The 23,678-nt window shown below is 46.3% G+C and overlaps 1 protein-coding gene across 2 annotated transcripts; it reads right to left on the bottom strand.

The window, feature by feature from the left end:
* Positions 1-708: 708 nt before the first annotated feature.
* RGS4 (regulator of G protein signaling 4) lies at positions 709-7,725 on the bottom strand. Of its 2 annotated transcripts, XM_015061624.3 has the most exons (5): positions 7,547-7,724; positions 4,542-4,646; positions 4,195-4,256; positions 3,442-3,608; positions 709-3,001 (listed from the first exon to the last, which is right to left on the bottom strand). In XM_015061624.3, exons 1-5 carry the CDS (start codon positions 7,588-7,590, stop codon positions 2,762-2,764), a joined length of 618 nt encoding a protein of 205 aa, XP_014917110.1. In that variant the 5' UTR covers positions 7,591-7,724; the 3' UTR covers positions 709-2,761. The 2 variants fall into 2 exon arrangements, with proteins under 2 accessions (XP_014917110.1, XP_014917111.1); XM_015061625.3 differs by lacking the exon at positions 3,442-3,608 and having other exon boundaries at positions 2,795-3,001; positions 7,547-7,725.
* Between the last annotated feature and the right edge of the window lie 15,953 nt (positions 7,726-23,678).

The raw sequence follows: 23,678 nt of genomic DNA, 5'->3' as shown, positions 1-23,678 counted from the left end.
ACTGGGGGTCTCATGACATAATGGATATAGTACCCGTGACCGTGAATGTGAACAGTCTACACCTCTTTTCGAGGGGAGGGAATCTGTAAGGGGGAGGGAGGGCTTTTTGAGCAGTTTGGGCGGGAATCTGTCCCTCAGGGATCCACAGCTCCCCTCCACCCTCGTCAGTCTCCTCTGCTCCCACCTTCTCTCATCGGGCAGATAATCGGAGGTAGAAGGCGAGGAGCTCTGAAAGATGGGCTCTATCTCTGGAACAGTTACTGAGGACCTGGAAGGGCGGCACCAAGTCTCTTAGCAAAGTCCCTGGAGCCAAGACGGCCCCGGCTCCGAGATGAGGGGTAGGCAGAGCAGCGGCAGGAGCTTCAAACAGACAACATCTACTTTGTGCTGTCTTCTCCAGAGTTGGCATGGGAGCGAGCAAAGACTGGGTGTGAGCCCTCTGCCATCATCACCCTACATCCTGCTGCTTCTCTGTGGATCATTAATGTGTTTACAAGCACATGGTTTTGTCTGAAGCATTTATTTACCCTTGTTATTAAGATGCGTGGGTTTCACCGGAAGCATCAGCTTTGAGGCCTTTAAAAGCACATGATAAAAGCAGGCATGCAAACGGGAGAATTCCGCCCACGGGCTGTGAGCGGGTTAAGCTCAGCATGGCCAGCGGTGATAAAGGGAGAGGAAAATACAACTGAAAAACACACTTGAAAATTGTATTACATAAAATAATTTACTTCTCATTCAGAACGACCTTGGGGACCTGTGTGAGATAGCAGTCCAGGAGCACAGGTACAATCTGAAAGTCACGACCGTTAAAATAGGGCAAGATCAACGGAGTTACACGTTTGGATCCTGGAGCCGACCAGAGACAAAACTGTGGGAGAAAAGGGACACGGACGAAGGACTCTAGGAACACTGAAAGCAAGGACTGCCAGAGAGACAAGAAGGGCTCAAATGAGAAAACCTAGATCTTCGATACAGTGAGATCTGCATATACACACTCTGGTGTCTTCATTCTGCGACCCGGCCTGTTGGCTTAGGAGCCACAAGGTGCTCACGTGTGTCGTCTATGCTGGAGGAATCGGTATTGTGCATGCAGGCGTGCGTGTGTACTTCGGAGGCTGTGGTTTTACAAGAATGAGAAGAAAATTACTTCCTGGCCATTCATGAATAATTCAGGTGATATCCTGCACCCCCATTTATAAAACAATACAGTAATAAAAACATTGTACAAAACATCATAAATAACATAAATGAGAAATTTTCAAGTATTTCATGTACCTTGAAAAGTTCTGAACAGTAGTTCTAACAATCGATCTCTTTCTCTCTCTCTCTCTCTTTTTCCCCTTTCTCTCTCATTTAGTCTTCAGAGCCTAAAAGGAGATACCCCCAGGCTCTGTTAGCCCTGATGTTTCAGAATGGAATGAACAAGATCCTGCGCTCAAAAGAGAAACTTACAAGGGCTTTTCAGTTTGTGCAAACATGTATCCCTTTATAATATACAATCCTTCCCTCGCTGCTGGTTTCCAGGTGCAGGCACAGAGCCTGGACCCATGGTGGGGAAACCACCAGCCACCCAGGGAAGAAAGGGGCCTCATCTGATGGCTGAAGTCCTCAGGCAAAAACAAAATGAGGAGAGCACCTTGGTCAGGAGAGGGAAAAAGAGTCCAGGAGAAAACTATTAACTCCGAAGTTCCATGCCCTCGCTCAGCCAGTGTCATCCGGCAGGTAGAGCTGGCGAGGCCCCACCTGCGTTTCTTCCCTCAGTTCAAACATCTTCTCTCCCAACTCTGTACCAACCCTGCCAACAATTATGCACCAAGCACCCAGTCAAAGAAGGGGCAGCTAGCGGCTCAGGGGCTGGAAAGTGCCGTTAGTAATAACCAGCCCAAGACAGAACCGCGGCAGTCAGGCATAAGACTCTTTAGGATACTTGCTCCTTAGAATACGGTTCAATCTGGGAGGCTCTCCGTGAGTAAACTACGCATGAAGTCCCTTGGCTGCTTCTCCAGCAAGATCTATGGAGTTCTACAGAATCAACTTTCCCCAGATTAGCATGCCTTTCTTGGCCTGCGTGGCAGCTGGTTCCGTTTGCCTGTTTGATTGCAGGATGAAAGGCCAGGGATCAGAACGTGCATATAAGTATGTGCACCCACTCTAGTGATGAGCACCTAGGGTCTTTCCTATCTCTCCTTGCAGAAATATATATGTAATATACATAGACACATATACATAGAATGTGTATGTATGTGTGTGCCAATATATGTATATATGTAAATATGTGTATACGCATAAATGTAAATATATGTGCCTACATACATATATTTACACACACACATATACACATAATAGGTCAACCTCATAAACACTTAGAGTTTAGAGAAAGTGCCAACAGAATACATGTGCTTGTGGATGTCACATGAAATGTACCAACCAACACACCTGAGGTCAAGCCGTTGGGAGGAGAGAGCTCCACGTCCTTGAAAAGCCACCCCTACAAAGCCATTATGTGGGTACTTGCTCACGTGGCACCCTAAAGGAAATCTGGGAAAACCGGACGGGAATGAGGTCCTGCCCTGATGGGACACCGCAACACCAACACTAAATCTACTTCTTACATGGGAGTGACTCACACATGGCAGGCAGCACGAACACTAAGCTACAAGGTGGGTTAAAAGCCCTCGTGCTTAATACAGATCAATATTCGGCCTCGGGTTCTCCAGGCAGAAGTCTTGGTACGTCAGCCTCCGGGGCCGTGTGACAATCAGGCGCACTGGGGGACCAGAGAAGGACAGTCTGCGGGACTCTTGGCTCCTTTCTGCTTCTCTGAGCCAGCGCTGGAGGAGTCGGCCAAATCAAGATAGAATCGGGACTTGAGGAAGCGGCGGTAGGAATCCTTTTCCATCAGGTTGAAAATCCTCTTCTGGGCCTCGTCAAAGCAGGTTATCGTGGGCTCCAGCATGTTCCGGCTTGTCTCCTCCCTGGTGCAAGAATCCAGGTTTACCTACAGGGTGAAGGCCGGGACGTATTAGGCACGCTGCCCTGGGGAGGACGGGAGGCCGCATGCTTCGTAGTGAATCAGGAGTGTGCGGCTTCCATACCCCAGAAATGGAAAAACAGAACATTCCGCGCCACCCTGGCACCTGCGAGTGACAGACTATAAAAGGTTCATCTGCTTCTGGGCAGGCAGGGCACGACCCTCATTCTTTCTCACAAACTGGGGAGATTTATCAAAACACTCGTGAAGGGAGGTCATCCAAGTCACCCGGATAAAAAAAGAGCTTTTTCTCTTGATGATTTACTTGAGGTGGTCGAGACCGTAATGACCTCTTCCACGGCTCTATCTTTTCCTTTAACTCAGGTCATCTAAAGGTCCATGCCATTCAATACCACTTGTAGGCAATTTCACCAAGACCCAGGGAGTTCTCTGCCACAAAGACCTACCTCTTTAGTGGCCTGGACTGAGATGAATTCATTATAGATCTTTTTCGCCTTGGGACTCAGTTTGGAGGGCGATTTGATTTTCTTGTACTCTTCACAGCTAATCCAGAAGTCAATGTTCTCCTCGCTGTATTCAGACTTCAAGAAAGCTTTGAAAGCCGCCAGCCCACCTGTGATGGGGGAGAGAGACCCACACTCATCACCACACTGACCGGCCTCCTGGACAGCATATTTCAGGAAAAGCCAACGTGCTTGAGAGAATAAAGCATGGAGACTTCAAACAGGCCCCTCTCTCCCCACTTTCTGGGGCATCACTTGGGGTCAGGTAACCCTAATCTGTTTGATATCTATTGGATCCCAGTTATACCTAGTGCTCTTTGCTCAAGGTGTGAAGTCTCATTCCAGAAAATGGTGTTTCTGAAATGCCCATGCAGCTACCAATTGCCAAAGTCAGTTGGAGAAGGAGATACTGAGATCGATTCTGCAAGAAACGTCAATATTTGGCATATTTTTTCCCTCTACCCTTTTTCCATGTGGTGAGAGAGATGGGGTCCGTACGAACTTCTCATTACGTATCACGACGCTCTAGGGCACGGGAAAATTTTAAACAGACTGATTCCCCCGAGTCTGGAAGTCAGAGGAAACTGCACCCTTTCTGCAATTCCTATTAGATCAAATATAGTGGGAGACAACTTGGCTATCTATCTAGAGAGCTTGTGTCCTCATTCTCGGGGGGAAGAAAGTCATCAGACTTACATTCATGGCTAATCAGGTTTTCCAGTGATTCAGCCCATTTTTTTACTTCCTCTTGGCTCACCCTGGAGACATTACAGAGACAAAAAAAATAATAATAATAACTTTGAATGCTGTGATACAAAACTACGGCAAGAAATTTAAGATCCTGAGAAAAATGTGGATATTTTATTTTCCATCTTGAGGATGCAATCTGTTGCCCAGGAGGGCAGTCTTTCCACTAAATGCCTGGAAATTTCAAATGCAAATCTCACTTCACTAGGACCATACCTTCTTTCTTTCCTCATAGAACATCTCTGACATTAAAGAGTTTATAGCCCATGCGTTTTCCCCGAGGCCTTTTCTCTTACCTCTGACAAACCACCACTTTGTCCTTCTTGCTGTGGGAAGAATTATGTTCGCAGGAATCAGATTTCTGCAGCAGGAAACCCAGCCGATGTTTCATGTCTTTTGCACTGCATGGAAGAAGAGGAGAAAGAATAAAGCCAATTAGCTGCTTTACCAGATGCCCTCGTGGCAGAGCTCAAAGAGTCCATTACTAGGAAAGGGACAGGAGAGCGGTTAATTTAGGACATGGGGGGTGACGGGGGCGTGAACTCTCAGGAAAACGAGATCCCACTTCTGTTTCTGCCCATGACTCACTACAAAACCCGGGGCTCGAGTCACGGCCCAGCCTGCTCTGTCTGCGACAGAGTTCTGACCCTCAGTCGGCGCCAGGAGCCCCTTCTGTACGCCTGTCATGTTGACCGATGGAACACTTTGGCGCCTCATAGAGACACGCTGAAAACGTGACTGCTCTTCAGGTGATCTGTGGGCCTCAGAAAGCAAGCAGGAACTGTGAAATGTGGCACGCCACCTTCTGGCCCGGGGTCGCTTGTTTGCACCTGCCTCAGAGGGCCCTGCAGAAGCCCCTCCGGAGGGGAAAGGGCCGCGCGGTCCCAGCCTTGCACGAGGTGGGCGGAGCAATTCCGCAATTCTCACAGCGGGATACACACCACGCAGGGGGGTGTGCAGCTCCAGCGGGGGGGGGGGGGGGGGGGGGGGCGGCAACCGCAGATGCTCTGGCGAAACCTGAGCTCCTTCGGGGCTTGCTTCTAGAGCAATCCTCCGGGGCTGCTGCCACTTTCCTGTCTAGTATCTACACTGTAAGGCCGTTTACACGATAAAGGGCATCCGAGGCTTAAAAACCATAAAGGGAAGCAAGCCAGAGTCATCACTGCAGCTAGTGATTGTCTCATTCGAGCCGAGCTTCCAGTTTATTTGTCCCTGTTTAATAGGTAGCGAGGGGACCGCCGGGCGCATGACTCACTCAGAAAGAAGAAGCTTTTAATAAGTTTTTAAGCTCGACTTTCTCTCTCTGTTAATTATTCTTTGGCTTGGATCTCTTTTATTATAAAAGCCAGGACCTAGTGTTAAAAGAGAAATGTCATTGTAAAAGAAGTGAGAGGCTAGATGCTCCTCCTGAGAGGGAGAGAAATAAAGTCACAAGGATAAAGAGCCATTTTAGGAAGGCTTCTGATGGATCAGTGGCTTCTCTATGCATGTTGCCCCAGAAAGTTTGAATTCCATTATGTTCATGGACTGCCCCTAAAATGGTATTTTCTCTTCTTTACAAGCCCATTTTTCCCTCCTCTGCTTCTCCAATTGGCCAGGGGATGCAAAAATCCTCCTTAATGATACCAATATATAATCACGAAGGCTCACGTGATTCTAAGATAGAAATACATTGTGATTCGGTCCAAACAGAACTGATTTCACCTTTGTGTGTGCTGGGTCAGGGTGAGACCTGAGTTACTAATCAGTGCAAGTCGTCTCATAAAGAGTTGGAAGTAGGCTTAGCAAGTATGTGACATCTGTCCTTCCAACACAGTGCAACCATAAGCAGAAAAATCAGCATGACTTCAGAGGTCACTGGAGTCAGGAAACCAGATCTGATCTGCACTCTGCCACGCACTGCCTGTGTGACCTTGAGCAGTTCATGCCCTTCTGCAGTCTCAGGCACCGATGCTAGGGCGAAGCACTGGACTACTTAACTTGCAGTTGACCAGCGAGGAGGGGGAAGAGCCGTCCACCTTGCTGATCAGAGGTTACCTCCCCTTAGCTCCTCGGGCAGACTCGTGCAATCTTTCATCTGTCCCCGAAAATCCTTCCCAGAGCGTAACTCTTTCCTGGCAGTCCTGTATTTTGTGAGGGTAATTTTATAGATGAGCTAACCGTAGCTCTATACGATTTGCTCCGTTCAGCTCAGGATAGGAATGGTGGAGGTCAGGGGCATTCGTTCCATAGGTGCTTCATTGTAAAAGCAGCCATGAAAGCGTATTTTTACAAAGAATATTCTTTCACACTCCTGAATATTCGAAAGGGAAACTTCTAAGAACTGCACAGAAGACTGTGCTTTCTGGGATACTTCTAAACTGGAATTTAAGGTGATTTGTATTTGCAGGGAAACAAGGGGATGGTGTACCTACAGACTGACTTTCTACCTTTAACTGTAAGATGAAATAATGTAATATGCACCAGTTCTGCCTTTTTCTTCAGCTGGCTAATATACAAGCATTCTCTGAAAGCATTTATTTCTATCTTTTTAAAAGCCAAAGGCATACAAGGACCTATGAAGTAGCTTGCTTTATTTATTTATTTATTTATTTAATTTATTTATTTAAATCAAGAGACAGTATATTGATGCTACATTGACAAACGTAGGATGAGATCTTCTACAGAACCCTTAACGATTTGTTAGGATCAATACTTTTCAACCACCATTCACATAAGGTATTTCGGGAGCTGGGGGAAGGGGCAGCAAGAGCAGGGGGACCCAGTATTGAAACTCATACTGTATTGTCACACTTGCTTATAAGAAGAGCATAAAGAGTGTTAGATACTGCAGCACCACACAGAAAGCACAGTGTGCCCATGTTGGAGCCAAGCCTCATTCTGGGGTATCTTTCCCTAAACAAGACCTACCCCCCCCCCCCCCCCCCCCGCCATCGGGAAAGCTCAGAGCCATGATTCCACAGACCCCAGCGACGCTCAAGTATAATAACAACAATCACAGACCACCGCATTGAGTCCGAAACCCTCTGATCACTTCTTCCTTCGAACTAGCTTGGTGAGAGGATCGGGACGGTCCTCGAAACCGAGGTCAATATAAAACAACACACAGGTGCCAACATCTGGGGAGCACGCTCCTCCAGTTACAGTGTCCAGCTGGTCTCGTAGGAAAGCTGGCAGGTCAAGGCTCTCCTGACCGCACTGTTTCTGATTCCAAAGAACGAGGTCGGCATGTGGTATAGGTAAGCAACTAAGGAAGTCTCCCCGAAAGTGTAACGCAGGGAGTGGCTGAAAATGATCTTACCTCCTCAGGCAAGAGGCCGGGAGACCTGCAAGTCCTTTGCACATCTTGTTAGGCGTGGGATTCGCAAACTGGGGAGGAAAGGCGGCAGGCAGGAGGCGCTGCGGCTTCTGTTTTGAGCTCCCCGGCCCTCCTCTCGCGGAAGACGCTGTCAGAAACCTGCGAGCTGCTAGCGAGGCTGGCGGGGTCCCTTTTATAGCCCAGCCGACGCCTCCCGGCCAATCAGACGGCAGTTCTGGAACCGCCCCCTCCTCCGTACCGCCCGGCCATTCAGACGGCAGCTCTGAAACCGCCCCCTCCCCTCCGCGCCGCTCGGCCAATCAGACGGCAGTTCTGAAACCGCCCGCCCCGCAGCGCCCGCCTCCCCGGCTGCAGGAGATGAGCAGGGAGGTACGTGACGCATCACCGTGCTAAGTGAACAGCCCGGGAGAAACCTTTTGCGAAGCGGGAGGAAGGAGAAGAAAAATGTGCTCAGTGTCCCTACCGATGTCGGTATGGGGTTTTGAATTCCTAGAAAAGGGGGAGGGGGAGGGAGGGTGTCACATGCTAGGAAACATAGGTGTATTCATTCTAATATAAAAACAATGTCAAGGAAAAGTTGCCTCCTGGAAGGAAAGCTGGCAGCAAGACTCGGTGAGCTCACTTTGGGACCGAATCTCAATGCACTTCCCTTTTTTTTTTTTTTTTTTTTTTTGCATTAGAAATAGCATATCGCACGTGGTCCAAGAACTCATCCTATTTCCAGAAGGGATTTGGCAGGAGCACAGTTTCCAGGCAGCGATGTGCAGAAGTTGCCCGAGGGGTAGTCACATTCATGCAGGGATATGGAGAGGAAAAGCTGGATGGCAGGCAGTTATATGGCCGGCAGCACAGAAAATTCCCCTTAGGGAAAGTGGATTAGCCACGTCTGTCATCAGCCTGACTGTGGAATAGTTCTCTAGAAATCTTACTAGGAACAGAACTCAGCCTAGCACTGACGGTCTCTTATACGTCCATGCCTCCTGCCAAGAGCTGCAAGTCAGCAGCTTGAGGACCAGAGGAGGGAGTGAATGAACAATTATAGACACCCTCTTTCTTATTTGCAAATAAATGTATATATTATTATGTCTTACAGAATTCAGGTCTTCAAACTGGTATATCAAGGTATTGAGAGAGAGAGAGAGAAAGGGGCAAGAAAAGATGTAATTCGCATGCATATTACCAGGCTTCTGAGTGAACATAAGAACATTTGACCCTACAGGTGGTTCTGACACCTGGACAATTAGTATCTTTTGTACATAATATGACAGACTGAATGTTCAAAGAAGCACGCAGGTGTTTTACATCCTGTAGTTATAGCTCTGGTACCCACACCAGAGTTACAAAGGGGTCTTCACCTTGCAGGAAGGCACTGCGTGGAAGGAGGGAATTCATTGCTACGTCAGACCCAAACAGCTTTCATTTTTTCAGTAGACGGGCTCCTGATCATACCAATATAGTGAGCTGTGCTTTACATATAAGAAGCAGAGACATCAAATGGTTTCAGTGGAGAAGGTGAAAAATAGACGGGTTCCAGTGAGATGCAAAGGTACCTGGAGAAAATAGAAGGGGGAGTGATAACGAGCAATCTGCCTACCACATACATAACCCCTAGACATCCCGCACTGCCCACCCCCTTACCCTGGTCCGTGGCTAGTAGAGCAAGGAGATGCCAGAGAAATATGGAAGTATGCATCTAGAAGATGTGTGTAAAATTATAGGAAAAATTCTCTGGCCTTCTCCAAGGCAAATGGGAAAAAAATTAGATTAGCTACTGGACACCTTTTCCTTGGGGCATACCATAGAACACATAAATTTCTTTGTGAAGCTGACGGCTGTCCTAGGTTGTGTTGTGGAAGGGACTACAGTGCAATGCAGAGTGACAGAGGCCATCGGACCAAGGAAGGTAGACCCAGGGAGATGGACCGATCAGAACTGGCATCAAAGAGGAGAGAATAATTCACAGGGAGAAAAGTCACCCAAAGATAGACGAAGCCCTTCTTTGTTGACCTAGGCACCTAAGAGAGTGATTGTTCAGGTAGTTTCATTTTAGGAACATGAAGGAAGACCCCATAAGAACTTTATACCTTGGACCTAGGTCAAAGAGAAGCTTGACTTGTCATAAATACAAACAGTGCCAATCAATGAGTTAAATGGGATTCAAGATCATCGAGGCTAATGCCTTCATTTTACCAAAAATGAAATAGAGGGGGAAAGTGACTTGCCAGGGTCACGCCTTCTAACTAATAGAGCTGGTTCCTGATACCAGGCTATGTCTACTGGATTGTCTACTGTGCTATTGTATTTCTCACTGTCTTATCAGATGAGATAAACTATGTAAACAGAGGTATTTCTAAAATGGAAAGTGCTAGGCAAATATTTTTTTATTGTTAGATTATATACAGTAGATAACAAAATGCAGTATTAGTATTAGGCATTTCATTCAAGGAGATTCTGCCTGATTTTCTCTTGCTCTGTGACAGTGGGAGCTGCTTTCAGACCTCACTGCTCTGGTTCTCTATCAAAACCAAGTCTTTTGAACTTTGTGATTACCCATTAATCTGTCAAGGCATTTCATATTCATTCACTTCTTTAACTACAATGTCTTGAGCTCTTAAGAGCCTTAATGGTTTAAAGAATGTTTGGGAGAGCTTTATATAAGTAAACTTGTTTTACGATATGGGACTTGATGGTGTTTGAGGAGGCGAAAACGGGTACATCATGAGACCTTGACAATTTTCCGCCTTCTTTCTCTGACATACACAAAGCCTCTCATTCTATTATTCTATGATTTGTCATTCTTAGATAATTCCTGGGATGCGGAATAGCTTCATTCTCAAAAGATCTACTTTGCATTTATTCATTTCTTTAAGACCTGTATTTTGAGCACCTGCTCAGTGACAGGTTCTGTTTGAAGAGCAGTGGTTAGTGTGAACAAGGAACAAGTCCCCACCCCAGGGGAGTCTTCATCCAGGTGGAAGAAGCCAAAAAATAAATGCCTAATTCCAGATTTTGATCCATGCCATGAAGAAAATAAGCAAGTGATGTGACAGAGAGTAACTGGATGGCAAAGGACTCTTGTAGCCAAGGTGGTCAGAAAGCCCTCTTTGAAGAGGTGGGATCTGAAATGAAATGTGATGGGTGAGAAGAAATGAGCAATGAGATACACCTAGGAAGCAGCATTCCAAATAGAGATCAGAGCAGAGGAAAATGTTCTTTCTCTAAATTGGGAGATGCTGAAAGGGGACCAGCATGGCTAGAAGATTGAGGACAAGGGAAGAGTAGCATGATACAGAGGTGGAGGCGTAGAGGCCAGATCCTGCAAGGACTTGGTCCAGAGACTGGACCTTATGGCCACGCAGTGGAAATCCACTCAAGGGATTGAAGCAGATGACAGGCATGAGCTGGTCACCGTGGCTTTTGTGGAAGTATGGACTGAGGGAAGAACATGGGAGCAGGTAGACCAGTTAGAAGAATGAGCAGTTTGGATCCTAGCTCATGAGTTCAAAATGAGCATTTACTTTACAAATATTTATTAGATAATGTGCTAGACGTTCTGCTAGCATCTAGTAACCTAAATATGAATCAGAAATGGGCTATATTTTTCAGAAGCTCATACTCTCATGGGGGAGACCAAGGTTGAGTGTCATTATTATAAACTTGTTTTTAGAAAATTCAAGGAAAGCACAGAGGGTACAGATAAATGCAACGTTGGAAATTCGGGACAGTTTACACAAAGGATGTTAAAAGATGAATAGAGACTTAATAGGTGTCTATATAAAGAAGAGAAGAGCACTACAATAGAGAGCACAATATTAACAGCTAATTTTATTGGGCACTAATTTTACAGGGCACCGTCGTAAGCACTATATATTAGAACTCACATATTCCTCACAATTCTTCTTGAAAGAAGGTCCTACAGTGATTCCATTTTACAAATGAGACATAGAAGGTTTGAGGAACTTACCAGAGGTTACATATCTCCAGGTAGTGGTGACAGGCCAGCTCAGACAGTCCGGGGTCTCTGCTATGCTTACCATGGCCACGAAGGATGAAAGAAAGTGTACCGTTTAGTGACCATAGAGATGTCACGTGTAACCCTGGCTCTGGGGCAGAGGGAGAGAGAAATGAAGCTAGTGGACACTCTGAGACCTGAAGGGTGTTTCTCATCACAGTGAAGACCAGACTTTACCCTGTAGTTGTGCAGGGGCTAGGCAAGGTATTCAAACAGATCATATTAGCGTTCTAGAAGTAGAATTTGGGAGGCACTGCAAGGGAATAGAGACAAAGTGGCAGAGAGTTTGAAGGCTACTGCAACAGTCCTTGTGAAGGATGATGATGGTAAAAAATACTACTGCCCAAGACTGATGTGAGCATCCAATGAGGTAATGCATGAAAAGTGCTCCTTACACTAAATGCTCAGCATCCGGAAGGTATTGTTGGCCAGAACTCTGTAGACATATTGTTTCCTACTGAGGGACATTAAACCACACAGGATGTGAGCTATGTGTGGTCCCCAGGTAGGTTTCTAATCCGCCCCCCCCCCCCCCACCGTTAGCTCAGGGAAAACATAAGAAAACATTGCTTAAGCCCTTAGGGGATCTGATATGAGGAAATAAGCTATTGTGGCAGGCACTGGATCCTTCTCCCAGGTTTTAAAAAGGGCACCTCTGTCCGGGAGGGCAGGATGCAGACTGAAGCTGGGCCTTAGGCAACATTCACATCTCAGATCACAATTTCCTCTCAGCTGTTAGAAACCTCCCCCACTTAATTGTTTACTACAATGGCCGGGACATCAGTGAGAGTTCAGGTTATTGATTTTTGAGGCTAGAGAGCATATATAACCCACTGCACAATGCTGTCCACCAAGAAAATGAACGGGGACTTCCCCCGTGTCTCCCTTCTGGGAAGTGTGTCCCAGTCCCTGCCTCAGGCTTGGTGGTCACATGGAGGAAATCAGAGCCCCTCCCCCTGACCCTGGACTGCGACCAGGTGACTCAATTTCTCCTGGGTGGTGTCATACTTCATTAGCTGGGGGAAAAAATTCTTTCCTAAGAAGTAAGGGAAGAACAAAAATACCCTTATCCCAAAGATTTCATCTTTCTTATGCAGAGCTTAGCCCAAGATAGTAACAGTAGTTTCATAAGAGTTCATTTACATTGCGTTAGTGGAAAGAGAAGATGTCATGGAACGTGCTTGAACTTCACAGTCAAGCAGACTTGGATTCTAATTCTAGCTCCTCCGCGTACTGGCTGGGTGGTCTTGCAAACGAAGGTAAATGTTCTGAATTCCAGCTTCTTGGTGTGCAAGACGGGATACTAATAAACGATGTGAGAGACCTACTTGGTAGTACTTGCTGAATGAAATGTTCGGATGGTACAGTACAATGCCACAGTGATCAGGAAGACTTGGGAATCTCAAAATTTATAAATTATTATCAGAACTATAGTACCAAATTTTATATGAATTAGCATCACGATCATTATTTGTCTCTTTAAAAAAACAAGCCTGGGCTCCCGCTGGCTCTCAAATGAAAACGTAAACTTCTTAGCATGGCCCTCCAGGACTGTGCCGATTTTGTCCCCCCTGCCCCTGTATTGTTCATCATATTCATCCCAGGCTTCCGAGGCTTCCCCACATATCTGTGTATTTTCCCTCCTCCACGCCCAGGCTCATACTGTGCCATCTACCGGGAATGACCTCACAATTCCCTGCCTGTCCTACTGTCTTCGTCTGCCCTCAATCCTCATCAATCGCTCCCCTCTTTTGTGCTCTGCCAGCACCATGCTGGAACCTAACCTCTATTTAACTCCTCCTTAAGTCTGACTGTGTTGCCTTAGCTTGTAAGGTTTACGTGAACGTTTATGTTGAACATCTACTATGGGTCTGGAAAGGCTCTCACTGCGGGTGACATTAATCCAACAAATGCATACAGATGCCCTCTGTGTGCTCAGTAGCGTCGTAGGCAGTAGGGACAGAACCAGACCCTGCACTCTTTGATCCTACGTTCTGGTGGGGAGATGGCTGGCAAAAATAAGCATATAGGCAAATAAATAAAAGAATTATGAGTTGTGATGAATGCTTTTAAGGAAAAAAAAAACAGAGCAAAGGATGCCTTAAGAAATAAAAGGGTAAGGAATCCCACTTTATATTGGATGAAGAAGCAAGGTTTCTCTAAGAAGGTAATATTTAAACTAAGAGCTAAAATACGGGAAAGGTACTAGTTATGCAAGTAATGGGGCATCCCAGGCAGAAGAAACCAAGGCAGGCCCTGAGGCCAGAAAAAGTCCAATGCATAGAAAACCACAGAGGCTAGGATGTAGTGAGTAGGAACTGTATAGCCAAGGTTAAGGAGTTTGAGAGGTCCCCAGGTAAGAGGCTTGAATTTTATTTCCCCTACAATGTGGGGGGGGGGTGGTGACATGTGCATTTTATGACTCACATTTCACGGCTTTCTGGTTGTTTGTTGTTGTTTATTTTTGAGAGAGAGAGAGACAGAACGCGAGCAGGGGAGGGGCAGAGAGAGACAGAGACACAGAATCCGAAGCAGGCTCCAGGCTCCGCGCTGTCAGCACAGAGCCCGACACGGGGCTCGAGCTCACGAACCGCGAGATCATGACCTGAGCCGCAGTCGGACGCTTAACCGACGGAGCCACCCAGGCGCACCTCTCTGGCTCTTGTAAGGAAAAGAGACTGCAGGTATCAACAGGTTGTGAAGGAAACTGGAGAGATTGTCTAGAGAAGGGATGTCTCCTGCTTACACGAGGCAGGAGAAAACTCCATCCCTAACGGTGAAGAGCTTGTGTTCTGGTGGCAGAAACACTCACGAAACCATTAATTTCAGGAAAATGCCAAACATTCGCAAACAGGGATAATCATGGGTGCCAGGGGAGCATGCGATCGTCATGGATGGGAACTGAGTCTCGCACATGTGCATTTGGTGTAGCTTATGTGGGTGGTGTGCTAAGAGACCCCCATTCCCGCCCCAGTTAACCCCTCTCACTGCCCTGATGTTGGTTTCTTGAGTCAGGCAGGGATCCAGAATGCCAGGCAAATGCTGACGAAGGTTCCCAAGCACAGGAACTGCCCAGAGATGACTCCTCAGTGGGGTGGAGAAGTTGGTAAGGACGGCCAGGAAGCAGCATAGGGATTCGGGATCCAGGCAGCGGACGATGGAGGGACAGGACAAGACAGGGAAAAGGGAGGATGGAAACAGCATGGAGGCTTGGGCAAGACACACATACTTGACCTTGGTACTCCCCACTCCGCCAGCTTCCAAAGCACTGGCAGGTCGATTACCATCCAGCTTAAGACCTCCTTCCATATGCCCACCCTGAGCATTCCAGTTAAATGTCAGCTTCTCTTTTATGCAATTGCCATCTCTGCTGATTTAGATGATACACCGCTTTGGGTTATGTTTTTAGGCCTCACCATTCGGGTAAACTTGTGAATCCTTTACGTGCTTGGTGCTGTCTTTGCACAGCATTAAGCTCCTAGTGGGGTCTCCAGACCGATTGGCCTGGGCCGTGTTAGCAATGGTGACACCACCTAAGGGCACCCGCTTCCCCTGGTAGGTAATTTGAGGTATTGTCGCCCTTTCCCTATAGCTGTCTCTAGAATCTGTGTTATAAAACCGTTTAATTTTTTTCAACAGTCAGACCCAATGGGTTTCGTGGTGCTGCAATTCGTATCTGTATGATCCAAGAAGGGTTTTGGAATGTTCTGATGGAAAATAACAGCAAGAGAAACAGTATCCCTAACAACATGAAATGGTGATAACTGGCTGAAAAGCAGGAGCTCTGGGCTCTGTTTAGCTCTGGCTGGCAATGGGGAAGGATTAGATTGAATGTCTAAGTTCTCTTGCTCCTCCAGGTCCTTTTCTACCTTTCTGCTCCTTTTTAAAGCATGCATAGAAGGCACTAAAATGTGCTATCCAGAAGGAGATTACGAGGACACTGAAGAGTACACTGTGGGGCCCTTGGGCGGTTCAGTCGGTTAAGCATCCGACTCTTGATTTCCGCTCAGCTCATGATCTCATGGTTCGTGAGTTCAAGCCCCGCTTCCGGCTCTGTATTGACAGCATGGGGCCTGCCTGGGCTCCTCTCTCTCTCCCCTTCTCTCTGTGTCCCTCCCCCACTTGTGCTGTGTCTGTCTCTGTCAAAATAAATAAATAAGTAAATAATGGAGCACCTGGATGGCTCAGTGGGTTAAGCGGCCAACTTCAGCTCAGGTCACGATCTCACAGTTCGTGGGTTCGAGCCCCGCGTCTGGCTCTGTGCTGACGGCTCAGAACCTGGAGCCTGCTTCCAATTCTGTGTCTCCCTCTCTCTCTCTCTCTGCCCCTCCCCTACTCACACTCTGTCTCTCTCTCTCTCAAAATTAAACATTAAAAACATTAAAAAAATAAGTAAAACTTTTTTAAAAGAGTAAAAACTTTAAAAAAAAAGATTACAAAAAGAGTACACTGTGATGAGCACTAAGTAACGTATAGAATTGTTGAATCACTATATTGTGCACCTGAAACTAATGTAACACTGTATATTAATTATCCTGGAATGAATGAATGAATGAACGGATGAATAAGTAAATAAATAAAATGTATGATCCAGCTCAAAGAAGAGAGCCAAGCTGATCTCAGAAGTCAGCCCTAAATGACTATGATTCCACACCAGACGAGGAAGCCCCTGGGGAAGAGAGAGATGGCCTTCAAAAGTACCAGCATGTGGCACTGGCATTTATGCGGGACCCACTCTAGCTCTAGACTTTCTGTGTCCTTCCTATGGTGGCTGCCTATTTATTTCCTTCCTCAGGTTTGGCTTTTGCACTTTCTTGATTCGTACTTCAGTGTTTCTCACACTGCATGCAATGTCTGAAACCGGACATGTCCTGTACCCCAACCCTGCACATCACCGGCTCCCTCTGGGCCATGCTCCTTCATTCCAACCTGTGGGCCGGCCTCTAGGTTTGTGCCCTCTGTCGCTCTCAGCCACTCATCACAACAGCTAATCCCCGGGGAGCACTTCGCAGGCAGGAAAATGCTGCCCAGCTCCCTCAAAGGGTAGGTATCATTGCGTGTCCTTTTCACACACGAGGGACCTGACCACAAAGACGAAAGAAATATGTTTCATGGTTACACATCTAGGAAGTAACTGAGCCAGGATGAAGCTCAGGCCCCTTGGGTCCAGAGGCCATGCTCTTGACCCCTAGGCAGTACTGCCTCTCCTTCTGGCTGGGCTTCTCTGCCTGGCCCTGAGCTACCAGAAGCTTCTCATCTCGTGTGCTTCCTTGTTGCAATGATATTTCACGTGTCTGCGTTCACTCCCTTTCTTCCAGGGAACCAGGATGATGGAGCCAGCCCCTCACGCCTGTGAATTAAACTTCCCCTGTCTACTTTCAATACAGCGACTCTATTTATTTAAAAACATTTTTAAGGTACAGTTGACATACGGCATTATGTTAGTTGCAGGCGTATCACGTAGCGGTTTGATGATGACACACGTTACGAAGTGCCCACCACCATGAGTGTGATCACCATCTGTCACTGTACGATGTTATTACCGTATTATTGACTGTATTCCCTATGCTGTACTTAACATCTCCGTGACTTACTTACTTTATAACTGGCAGTTTGTGCCGCGTCGTCCCCTTTGCCTGTTTTGCCCACCCCCCACCCCCACCCCCACCCCTCCCCTCTGGCGACCACCAGTTTGCTGTCCGTGTCTCTGAGTCCGTTTCTGCTTTTTGTTTGTCTGAGCTTTGGTTTTGTTTTCCGGATTCCACATCTAAGTAAAATCACATGGCATTTGTCTTTCTCTGCCTGATTTCTTGAATGATTTTCATTTTCCCTCCTCCACTCGCACTGGTATAATTAAAAAACCTAAGTGAAGGCTGGGTAAGAAGGAAGGAACAATTCTGGAGGTCTTGTAAATTCATGTGGTCGTTCCTGCCAGGGTAAATTCCTCTGAGAATAAGTCTTATTTTGAAAGGTTGGGCTTTTTTTTTTTTTTTTAAATGTATCCTCTTTTTTATATTTATAATTCATCATTTGACTTGGCAATTAAGGTGTAAAAATCATTGTATCTGTTTCTAGAAAGGTCAAGTTTTAAGGAGACACGGCCACAAAACCCTAACATGAGAACCCGACCGAGGAGCAGCGATCAAGCTCCACCCCTCGCTTCTGAGCTCAAAATCACCCAGCGAAAGGTCTTCAGGGAGGTGGTTTTGCAACCCTTGTGGGAGTTCTGACCCGGGCTCAGGTGTGAACAGGAGGACGTGTTCCCCCGTGTCAGTCTACGGGGACAGCTATCCCTCGCTTCACAGGAAATAACCGGAATTGAAATAGCATCATCGGGCCGAGGTGTTGACCTAGAAATCCGGAAGGGCTGTCCCACAATATATAGTTCATGTGCCTTGATTGTTTTTGAGGAGCGTTGATGGGTTTTGTTGAGTCATAAAATGACCTCAGCCATTTCCTCTTAAAATAACCCATTTCTATAACACTTCACAGTTTGTGAAGCACTTTTTTCTACATTATCTCATTTGCTTTCCACATCAAACTCAATATGTCTGAAATTGAAATAATTTCGCCCTCGGAAAGCCACTCTTCGGTGTTCTTTATTCCCGTCAATCCACTCCTGTGATGTTTTTACTCTGCCTTTCCTCTCCAGGCCTTATTAACCTGGTTCAGGCCCTCCTTGCATGTCCCCTGGAACAGATACTTCATTGCTTTTATGAGTAAGAGTGCTCCTGATTCCAATGAAATCTTTAGGCAGCACATCAGTAATAGAACATAGTTACATGAAGCAGCTGGCCGGACACAGCTTTCAGCCCCCACAGAGCTTCTTCTGAACCCCCCAAAGTTTTATTGCAACATAGCCTCGCCCATTCACTTATTTTTTCCCGTCTACATCTGCTTTCATTCTCTGGTGGCAGAGTTGGATGGTTGCAATACAGACTATCTGGCTCAGGAAGGCTAAAATATTTACTATATGGCCTTTCACAGGAAAAACAAAAAACAAAAACAAAACAAAACGTGTGCTGGCCCCTGACCTACTTACAGTAGAGCAAAAGTATACTAGACGGGCTTCCGTATGAACTCTTCTTTCTGTAATTCATCCATCTAACAAATTATAGTCATATCCTGCCTCAACAAGTTTATTTCACTAACTTTCTACGAAAGAAAGTTTAAGTTTCATAGCCAAGACTATTGGAAACATGACTTCACGTTCCTTTTCTGCATTAATTTCCAGTCCCTTCACAAATACTCTGAAATATTGATTTTTCTCTCTAAATGGTCCATGCTTTCTATTTTTTTAATGTTTATTTATTTTTGAGAGAGAGAGACAAAGAGTATGAGCGGGGGAGGGGCAGAGAGAGAGGGAGACACAGAATCTGAAGCAGGCTCCAAGCTGTCAGTACAGAGCCCTACGCGGGGCTCGAACCCATGGACCGTGAGATCCTGGCCTGAGCCAAGGTTGGACACTTAACCGACTGAGCCACCCAGGTGCCCCACTCCATGCTTTCTTATACCCATGTCATTTTTATCTAGGAAAAGCCTTCTTGCTTTTCGCTACCCAATCTTCAAACTCAATACCCCTTCAGAAAGTTTCTTGAGCCCACAGTTAAAAAGGGACCTCCTTCCTTGTATCACTACCTATCATGGCATTGAGCAATTTCTATTCCAATTACACACACACACACACACACACACGTGTTCTTTCTTTTACTGTCTTATAAACTCATTGATGATAAAAGGCTGACCATATTTCATCCTTGCAGAACTCACTGGTATCTAGTCTTTATTTTGCATTTAACAAGGTTAAGGTAAAGAGCTGCTGAAGGAATAAACCTGTGATCTTGGGGAGTAAGAACTATTATAACATACATTTTACAGGTGAGTAAATAATTTTTTTTTTCAACGTTTATTTATTTTTGGGACAGAGAGAGACACAGCATGAACGGGGGAGGGGCAGAGAGAGAGGGAGACACAGATACGGAAACACGCTCCAGGCTCTGAGCCGTCAGCCCAGAGCCCGACGCGGGGCTCGAACTCCCGGACCGCGAGATCGTGACCTGGCTGAAGTCGGACGCTTAACCGACTGTGCCACCCAGGTGCCCTCAAGTGAGTAAATAAAAGATAAGAGGTGTGTCAGTCAAGATAACTTCGATTCTACTAAAGTAACATACAGCCGCGAATCCAAATGCCCTTAAAAGAACAAAGACTTCTTTCTTGCCCTTTCCACGTGTCCTTTGACATCAAGTGTGGCTGGGTTCACTGTAGTTCTTGACTCTGAGACACGAGCTCTGTCTGGAACATTGCTGGTGTTCGTGGCACAGGGAAAAGAAAACAGCAAATTGCACACTCTCTCTGAAAGCTTTTTCTTGGGAGTGATATATATTAGTTCCGTCAGTATGTCATTGATCAAAGTAAATCACACAACCAAGTTTGATGTCAAAGGGGAAGGCAAGTGTAATCTTGCCCCTAGGAGGGGCGGCGGATTGTTTTGAATGACAACAAAGCCTACCACAAGGAGGTTAAATGACTCGTCCAAAATCACACCACTAGTGAGTGACAGAAGGGGCACTTGAAAGGAAGTCATTTGATGTAGAAGCCCAGTTTCTTATTTCCACTCTGTCATAAAGCAAACAGACTACCAGGGGGAACAAGGCAGTGATTACGGGAGCAGCTCTGCTCTTGCCACGTGAGCTGACCCACCAGCCAGGAGCCCTTGAAGGGGAGAAAACAGATGAGATCAGTGATTGCTTTAGGTTCGTTCCTTTATTGTATCACAAGTGGAGAATCAACTCTTGCGGCCATGGATGGAAATACAGGAGGTGACAGCTTCTATTGTTGTTGATTGCCTTAAGAGGCTGCTGGAAGCAGTGAGAATGCAGTAAATGGAATAAAGCTTCAGCCACATCACCCAGGCTCTAAATACCATTACCGGCTCTCGGGAACAGAAAGGCAGGCGGAAGCTGGACAACACAAGGATTTATAGGGACGCGTATCGGGCTGAGGGTGGCTTTGCTCATGTATGTCTCTTTAAATGTCCTCATCTTCCTATTAATGGCAACATTATTTGGATGTGGTTCATATAAGCAGAGCGGATTTCTGGCCATTTTTATGGAGAAAATAGTTAATTAGCAAATAGTTAATTAGCTTCTACTGTATTCCGGGAACTTTGCTGGACCCAGGGAACAAGATAGATAGAATTCCTGACCTCGCAGAGATTATAATCCAGTCCAAAATGCAGATGTGAAGTAACACATCATTATGAGCACATCGAGAACAAAAAGAGAACACAGTAATAGCAGACACCCTTGGTGCTCTGACAAGATTCTCCTGAATCCCTTTTCCTGTTTCTGTGAGCTTCTCCCCCAAGTTCTGAATGTCGTCACTTCCACCCGCCTGCACCTTAATTCTTCTCTTGGGCGCACCCCTTCAGGATACTGGAGCGGCTTTGGCAACAAGCTCAAAAGTGCGGGTCGCCTAGGAGTTTAAGTGCCTTTTCCCAGTGATTGTTAGGAGAATGTGAAAGCCAAGCTCACTTGCTTTCCTGGGGAAAAATGCCAGAGGCACAATTCACACTACAGAGTTCCCCTGACCAGACTGCTGCTGGGCCTTTGATCAAAGTGTACCCTTGCTGGATGTCAAGGCCATGTACCCCTCAGACACACTGACCGATGGCCCCTGCTGCCGCCTCTGAAATCCATCATTGGGTTTGTATCGAGGCCTCACTCCCCCCAGGCTGTTCCCAGCCAGTAAACGTGAAGGGACACAAGAGCGGGAGACACAGGATGCCTCTGACAGGTGACTTTGGCTCAAGGTCTATTTAACAGTCTCAGCGAATTTTCCATAGACTGGACAGAAGGCTAGGGCTCTCTCCCACCCATTTTCCTTCCTTTTCTTCCTCACTTAAGGTCAGACCCACCTCACAGCCGTATGACTGTCCCAGCCCCTTCTGACTCCCCTTACTCATTTCCTCTTATAAGCATTTCCCCAATAAAACTCTCCAATGCTTAATCCCATCTTGGTATCTGTTCCTCAGAGGATCAGGAAAAACATACTGGGCTTCCCTATCCTTCCCCCACCCCCAAATTCTTCATAACTCCTCCTGTGACTGCTTGCATATGAATCCTCAACCGGCATCTGCTTCTTGGAAGTTCCACGTGAGACAAGGACTCGGTGAGAACATAGGACAAAGAGAAGCTCACTAATAATACGACAGTTTTGTTGAGGTTCGAGAGAACAGTTTCAGTAAACAGGCAGAGTGATAGGAGAGGCAAGATGTTCCAAGAAGAAGAAATATCGCATTGAAAAAGAGCAAGAATGTCAGAGTCAAGGAAGGGAGCGATGAGACGTGGGGAAAGATGGAGGAAGAAGCCAGCCATGGGCAGCCTGGTCACCACGCCAAGGATTTTCAATATTCCCCGAGAAAAGCAAAGAAACCATGGCAAGACAGTAAGCAAGGAGGGACAAGGGTCAGATCTGCATTCTTCAAAACATCGTTTCGGAACATGAATTGCAGGCTGCAATGGGGAGAAATGAAATGGGGAGGCCAGACAGAATGTGATGAAGCGATCTGGTGGGGACAAGGTGGCTCTGGGGAGAGCAGGGGTCTACCAGCCACAGCCTACAGCTGGTTTCCCCATAGGTCCCAAGAACAAAGAATGTTTTTTTCATTTTCTTCATGTTTGTTTATTTATTTTGAGAGACAGAGAGTGCAAGCAGGGCAGGGGCAGAGAGAGAGGGGAAGAGAGAGAATCTCAAGCAGGTTCCAAGCTGTAAGCACAGAGTCCAACACGGGGCTCGATCCCATGCAGTGCAAGATCATGACCTGAGCCAAAATCCATAGTCAGATGCTCAACCGACTGAGCCACCAAGGCATTCCTGTTTTGTTTTGTTGTTGTTTTTTTAAGTGTGTAAAAACAACAACAAAAAGAGAGAAGAACATGAAATAGGGCCCAAGTGTGCTCCTGAAAGCCTGTTGTATTTACTACCTGGCCCTTCACAGAAGTTTGCTGACCCGGGTACCAGAATGAGGAGGAGGGGGTGGTGAAAAGTAGCTGGATCAAAAGGATATTTGGGAGGAAAAATGAATTAAATTTTTGTTCTATTGGATTTAGGAGATGAGAGGAAAAACTTGGGCAGTTGGATGGATGGAGGTATAAGAAAACATTAAAGATGAAGTGAACACCATACACAACAGTGTCAGATGAGTGTCACGAGACAAGGAGGTTCAAAGGAGAAGAGAGAGATGGCAATCATATCAACTTAGAAAAACACGGGAGGAATTTTCTAGAAGATGTGTCATTCAGTAAGCCTTGGAGTTACAACTAGGATTTCAAGAAATACAGCATAACTTAAACTAATCCCAGGATCCCTCTTGGTGCCACATACAGACATCTCAGAACATCGAGCAAAAATTATCGAAAATTAATTCCAATATCAAACACGACCAGTGCCGCACTTCTTAAATCCGTCTTTCCTATCCTATGGTCTGTTATCTTCAGCAGCTTTGGTCTCCTCCTCTATTCCATTCTCACTGTCCCCAAGAGACGCGTCTGTCTCAGAAGCTTCAGTCTGTTCTGTGCTCAATTTTCTACTCAGCAGGTGAACTCTTTGGCATGTGGTTTTCATCTCACAGAACCCTGGGAACGACAGTGGCTACAACTCTTTTTGGAGGGTTGAGTTCGGGGGAGGGGAAGGTGGGCTGGCTCACCTGTTAAAAAGTGTTGTCCTTGTCCTGAGAAGATAGAGCGGGTGGCACAGAGGCCTGTGTTCTAGGAAAATGATTGGAAGGTGAGTGAGTATAGGACGAACGGAGACAAACACTGTGTCTCAGGGTTTACTGTGTGGACGTGTCCTACAAGCTCTCTGTGGGTGTTAGGGTGTGAGGGGTAAGGCCCGCTTTAGATGGATACAACAGAAATGACCATACTTGTTGAATTAGAGGGGGAAAAGAGGGGGCGAATAAAACTTGGCTTTGGCAAACTCTACATACCTTAATTTCTGTTGTACTGTTGAAACACTATTCCGTTCTTAGGAGGAAAAGTCAGGTTGTAGGGGGAAATATTTACATTCAAGATCTATTTTTTTTTTTTTTTTTATCTTCCA

The sequence above is a fragment of the Acinonyx jubatus genome, chromosome E4 (assembly GCF_027475565.1).
Source record: "Acinonyx jubatus isolate Ajub_Pintada_27869175 chromosome E4, VMU_Ajub_asm_v1.0, whole genome shotgun sequence".
NCBI classification, from domain to species: Eukaryota; Metazoa; Chordata; class Mammalia; order Carnivora; family Felidae; genus Acinonyx; species Acinonyx jubatus.
The sequence above is the reverse complement of the archived record's forward strand: the minus strand, read 5'-3'. Positions and strand labels throughout refer to the sequence as shown.

Bases quoted from the DNA above. Each gene is read 5' to 3' on its own strand.
- RGS4 (XM_015061624.3), bottom strand. From the start codon at position 7,590: ATGTGCAAAGGACTTGCAGGTCTCCCGGCCTCTTGCCTGAGGAG. The intron at 4,647-7,546 runs GTAAGATCATTT...TCTTCCATGCAG, and splicing joins CCGGCCTCTTGCCTGAGGAG to TGCAAAAGACATGAAACATC. The intron at 3,002-3,441 runs GTAGGTCTTTGT...TTCACCCTGTAG, and splicing joins CAGTCCAGGCCACTAAAGAG to GTAAACCTGGATTCTTGCAC.